The sequence below is a fragment of the Euprymna scolopes genome, chromosome 16, assembly GCF_053919585.1.
Source record: "Euprymna scolopes isolate OS-2025 chromosome 16, ASM5391958v1, whole genome shotgun sequence".
Taxonomy (NCBI): domain Eukaryota; kingdom Metazoa; phylum Mollusca; class Cephalopoda; order Sepiida; family Sepiolidae; genus Euprymna; species Euprymna scolopes.
The window spans coordinates 115,248,401-115,254,411 of record NC_136497.1 but is presented as its reverse complement, the minus strand read 5'-3'; the positions used below and the strand labels follow the sequence as shown (position 1 = coordinate 115,254,411).

The following is a 6,011-nucleotide window of genomic DNA, read 5'->3' as shown; positions in this document are numbered from 1 at the left end:
CACACACACACACACATATATATAGTTAATATGAATTAATATAACTACGCATATTTCTAACGTCTTAAATATTAGAGAAAAATATAACTAGTACGACTCATACAATAATGTGATAAACACTAATATAAATGGAGTTTTTTACCAGATATTTCAAAATTTTCTCAGAACTGTTGAATTCACAAGTGTCTACCAGATTCGGCATTAAATAACCTGAAAAGGGTTGATATGCCGTAAAACAAAACAACCAACCAACCAACAAGCGTCCATGAAAATTGAAATTTCCGTTAAGCTGGCGATCACTGCGTTTAATTTGAAGATTAAGCGGAATAGCTCGACCAAACCCAATGGGACGCCAAACCAAATAAAATGTACTGTGCGTTTGTACAGAATGGAGAAAGAAATTCATTCAGTTGAAACGCTTTGTCGTTTATTTTCAATAATTTCCGTTATATACGAATGAAAATGACAAATCTAAAATCATAAAATTTTTTCGAATTCAAAGAGAAGTTTTATTTACGTTATTTTTTACACCTAGTTTATTAATATTAATAAATTATATTAATATTAATAAGTTTTGTTAATTAAAGTACTTGTACAATTTACGGACTGTGCTTAAATAATAACCTTATTATTTAGAAAGCCATTTTTAACCTGGTAAGGGTTTCTTGTTAATTATTTTTGTACTTTTACCTTACAATTAATAAACAAAAGAGTACTTATGCAGAATAAGGCCGCGTTATCATCAGCATATTTCGGCAAGTTACGTAAACCGGTGGAAGATGCAGAAAAAACACACTTTTAATTACGGAAAAATATGGCCAATATAAAAAACAATTAAAAACTAAGGAAAACATGTAATTATAATCGAAAACAGTCGTTGGGATTTCATTGAGAATTTTTACTTGTGCAGTTTATGAACCGTGCTGAAATAGTAACGTTATTATTTAGAAGCCATTCTAAACATGGAGATTATTTTTTTTTTTTTTTAACTATTCTGTACTTTCACCTGACAATAAACAATTTGATAAACAAAAGATACTGTTTGCCAATTACCAACTGCTGCGATTTCATTTATTACGTATTTCGGCAACTTCCGGTGATTTATGTAACCTGCCCAGAATATGCTGACGATAACGCAGTTCGTATTCTGTATAATTACCAACAAAGGGTAATGTGAGATTTAACTTTTAAATCCTATGTTAAAATAAGTAAATAAATAAATAAGATGATCCGTATCAAAATTAAAATTGCCTCTGTCTAGAAGGATTTCTTCTCCTCTAACTGAGGAAATCGCAAATAGTACACCCGAATCTAAGCCCTAATTTGTTTTATTATTTGTTCAAATATTTATTTCACATCATATAAAAAATGACTCGTGATTGTTTTTCGCATCTTTTATTTTATTTATTTGTTTTGTTTTTTTTTTGGTTTTTTTTTAAGAATGCTTCCTACCAGTCGGATAAAATTAAGTTTCTGAATGTTTTAGATGAGCATTGGTTATTCTTGTTTGGATTCTTAAGATTGCTGTTCTCAGTGTGAGTGTTGTGTATTTTTTTTTATATGGAGGTCAGCAAAGGGCCACTCAGGGATAAGGGTTATTGTTACAACGTTCATTTGATGTAATCTCCGACTTCTTCAGGTGTATCTTGCCGGACTCGGAAATCTTTATGTCGAACTCGTGAATCTACGCAGAATTTCGAACGAAGCCCTTTATTTAATCCATGGAGGTATCATGTTCTCGGTACGTCAGCCCTGACTGGGTAGAAATCCTAAGCAATTCGTAATTGTATTTTGAGTGTCGCCCGCACTGGGATTTGAACATTCAACCTCCAGAAGAGTGTAACTTTACAATGAATTTTACCAATTGTACCATCTAGCCACTACGCCATTTCAAAATTTCATGCAGATTATCGAGTTTGACAGAAAAATTTCCGAGTTCGACAGAAGGATTCCCGAGTTTGATAGAAAGATTTCCGAGTTAGACAGAAAAATCTCAGTTCAATAGAAAGATTCCCGAGTTTGACAGTAAAAATTTTCCCGAGTTCGGTAGAAAGATTCCCAAGTTTGACAAAAAAAAAAAATCCGAATTCGATAGAAAGATTTCAGAGTTCGACAAGGTATAACTGAAGAAGATCGGAGGTGACATCGACTGAAACGTGAAAATAAAACTCTAGGTAAGAACAGTAGTCCGAAGAATACAAATAATTTTGATAAAATTGGCCGACATTTCTTAGTAAAATTCCAATTAATTTGTCACTTGATGGAAACGATGTTTAAAAAATTCATTCAAACAAATCCGTTAATTATAACGTTATTTTCAAAATCGATGGCATGTAAAATATATCGATATATATATACAAAGGACAAAGGGGCTTATGAAAAATACGGATCGTGTTGAAATCATAACGTTATTATTTAGAAACGGATTCCTAATATCCGGAAGGGGTGAGCTTTTTAGCTATCCTGTACTTTCACCTAACAATTTAATAAACCTAAAATACTGTAAAAATTGAGTTTAACCTGAAATTCCTATCTAAAAATAGCACGGTCCGTATTCTTCCAAAATGCCTTATAGACACATTTAAATTCACAAAAACATTTTTAATATTTCCGTCTCTAATGATAGATAGTCCATTAAAACCTTTTTTTTTTTTTCAAGGAAACACATTTTTTTTCTCTCTAAAAGAAAACAAAGATTTTTCAAACAAATGCCGTAACTTACGCTTCTTGAATCGTTTCAACATTTTCCATCATTTTTTGTCGTTTTTTTTTTCTTGACTAACGTCCGTTTCTCGTTGAAATATTTGTTTTAAAGTAGATGGTTCAAATTTTCAGTTTTTTTTTTGTTTTTATTTTCTTTCTCTATAGACATTAATAAGGAAAAATTTGGTCAGTTGTGTTGGTGTTAGAATACGTAAGAATTATAAATTTTAAATCATCTTCGTTATTATTCTCAGCGTTTTATTTGAACGTTAAATGACGTGCAACACGTAAAATAGTATTCTTTTTAACGTGACAAGAAAATAAGGTTCTTTATTGTTTTATTTTTACTTCGATTTTGTTTTTCATGCTTTGCCAGAAAAATAGGATGAAATTGTGGAGCATGGGTATTACTGAAATATTCGCGAAAGAGATCCCCTGAAAGTTTCTATTCTTGCCTGGACAACTTCGCCCATCCTTTTCTTTCGGTCAATGTTAACCGTTACGCCAAGTGAAGACGTCTCAACATTTTCTTAAAAAATGACGACTTGAATAGGTTTTTGATTATGCTGAAAACAAATATAGCAGGGAAAATTAGCGGAAAGTTTTCGAGATATAAATATTTTGTTACGTAATTTCTAGTAGTTTTATTTGGCCGCCATCTTTGTTATTTCAATGAAATGGTATATTGAGCATGCGCGCTGCAGTGAACAGACGATCCGTGTAATTAACTCAACGCAATTCCAATAGCCGTTCTTAACATGGGAAGGTGAGGATGTTTATTCCGAAATCCGTTCTTAACATGGGGAGGTGGGGGATGTTTATTCCGAAAGAAATGCTGTTGAATAAACGTTTGCCTTTCATCGACTTAACTACACACATTGCATGCTCACTATCTCATTTCATTGAAACAACAAAGATGGCGGCCAATTCAAACTACTAGAAATTACGATGCATAATACAGGGATTTATATCTCGAAAACTATTTATCTGTGTTAATTTTCCCTGTAATATTCATGTTCAGCGTGGCCGAAAACTTTTAAAAGTTGTCGATTTATTGAAAAATGTTGAGGCGTCTTCAGTTGGCGTAACGATGAATTTTGACCTTTCTTTCTTTCTCTGTCACACACACACTCTCCCTCTCTCTCTCTCTCTCTCTCTCTCTCTCTCTCTCTCTCTCTCTCTCTCTCTCTGTTTATCTGATTATCCTCCTCTTTCCTTCTCCCGAACTTGGACTCCAACTTTGCCGACGAAATAAATATCGCCATGGAGCCCATCGGTCTGGACGCAATTCCGATGTCTCCTCGCAATAAAATCAATCAAAATTCGATGCGCCACATTCTGATTCGTTTTTCATATATAATATCGACACCTTTGCTCTTGACTCTGGATTCATCACCTGATTGTAGATTATACGATCGGAATTATATTGAGCGTGGTGCTGAGAACTTTAGTACGCAGGGGTCTTCATTCATTCCCAGAAAATTCCGTGAATGTGGACAAATAATAGCTGTTAAAATATACCCACAATATATTATAGATACATGTTTATGGGTACAAAATTTATTCAAATCTATTATTAAAAAATATTGTGTCTTTGTGTTTGTATATGTACTATATACAATTGAAAATAATGCCATGTATCAAGATTTACGCGAATATAATCTTACAAGTTCGTTTGTCGAAGTCAACAAACATAATCGACTTGTAATTTCGCCTTTTTTATTTCTATCGTCTCTCTTCGGTGTTTTACTTAATTTTAAAAATGCAAAAAATAAATAAACATTAAAATATAGGGTTAAAGGCTGAGAACAATCATTATTAGAGAACACCGAACTTTTATGAACAAAAAAATGGTTCAGATTATTAAATTTTCATTATTTCGATCACAGCATTGGAATGTCATATCTCTACACTTGCATCCGTTTGCCTGGAACATTTTTAAAAAAGATTATTGTTTTATGATTTATAAGATGACACTATTTACATCATATTAAAACTCTATGGATCTTTCTTGATATCTTCTTTTATGTTAGTTGCTTGATTTACAAATTTGACACAAGGCCGGGACGTGAAAATTACCAGCATCCTTTACTCATGCGGAGCACCATGGTTGGCACAAAAAAAAAAAGAATGCGTTAACAGAGACGTCGGCATTTCCCGGGAAGAGCGCCTTAAGAGATCAGCAATAATCCCAAAAACTACTTTAGACAGTATGACGCCATAAAAGATCGCTGTAGTTTTCAAAATCAGTGTGACATCATAAAGAGTGATTGTTAGTTGCCAAAAGCTTTAAACAACATCATCCTCACTTCCTAATTGTTCGATTCTTCCTGGTCGTGGTAAGAAGATCGCAATGTAATATTGTCAAAACTAAGGATCAAGCAAGATTCTGATGAAAATTCAAGAAAACTAAACACTTAGGATCCGTGGTCCTCTGTGGCAAAGAAGGGTATATCAGGTGCAAGGAACTGCGAATCAACGGAATTAGGGTGATGACATTTCTTCTGCGTACGTGTGACGTCATTACTTTTCTGGGCACAAACCTTCCTCGACTTTCCATGTAACTTGCCTTACTGCTATGAGTGTATAAGAGAAAAGTCCTACAATCTAACCTGTATGATCGTCTGAAAACGGTCGATTCGTTCAAGCATATCAATAACAACAACAGCGGCCGCAGTTGTAAGCAAGGTTGAATTTAAGAAATTATATATTTCCTAAGACATATGATGCGTTAGTATTAATTGTACACACACACACACACACACACACACACACACACACACACACATAAGGGAATCGTTACTAAGGCTTGAATGTGACTCGAGAATAATGGTTAATCAGTACACGATGGTCATCAAGACAATAGTGTAATGACCATTCGTGGTAGAAATTGGACAGAATTTGACAATTCAAATGGACGGCTCAGCAAGAACTTGTTTATATTTAATTTGACGACCATGTTAACCAGGAAAGCAGACCAGCGGAACAAATTTCGATAGGTGGGCAGCTCTAGGAAAAAAAGCTTTGTTCATGGAATTTGCGTTTAAGTTTAGACACAGAAAGCGAGTGACGAAATTATTGATAGTGGTTGTAAATAGACGAGTACTTTTCCATGCAAATTTTGCAAGGATCATAAATGGAAGCTCTTAGGAGACCTTTTTCAGGCAAATAAGGATGTGGAAGACTAGGCTTATATATATATTTATTTATATATATATATATATATATATATATATATATATATATATATATAATCGCGTTGGTCCACCTGTTCTCGTAAGATTACCGGTTAAGCAACGTTTAACCTC

At 33.6% G+C, this 6,011-nt stretch overlaps 1 protein-coding gene across 3 annotated transcripts in view; it reads right to left on the bottom strand.

Moving 5' to 3' along the window:
• The window catches only part of LOC145296064 (uncharacterized), a 143,891-nt gene extending 140,200 nt beyond the window's left edge, over positions 1-3,691 (bottom strand). Inside the window, exon 1 of one of the 3 annotated variants that reach the window (XM_080142134.1) lies at positions 2,723-3,691. In XM_080142134.1, coding sequence (XP_079998260.1) covers positions 2,723-2,754 — 32 coding nt within the window. In that variant the 5' untranslated portion in view covers positions 2,755-3,691. The remainder of the gene's footprint in view (positions 1-2,722) is intronic. The other 2 variants (XM_080142133.1, XM_080142132.1) reach the window with 2 other exon arrangements.
• Between the last annotated feature and the right edge of the window lie 2,320 nt (positions 3,692-6,011).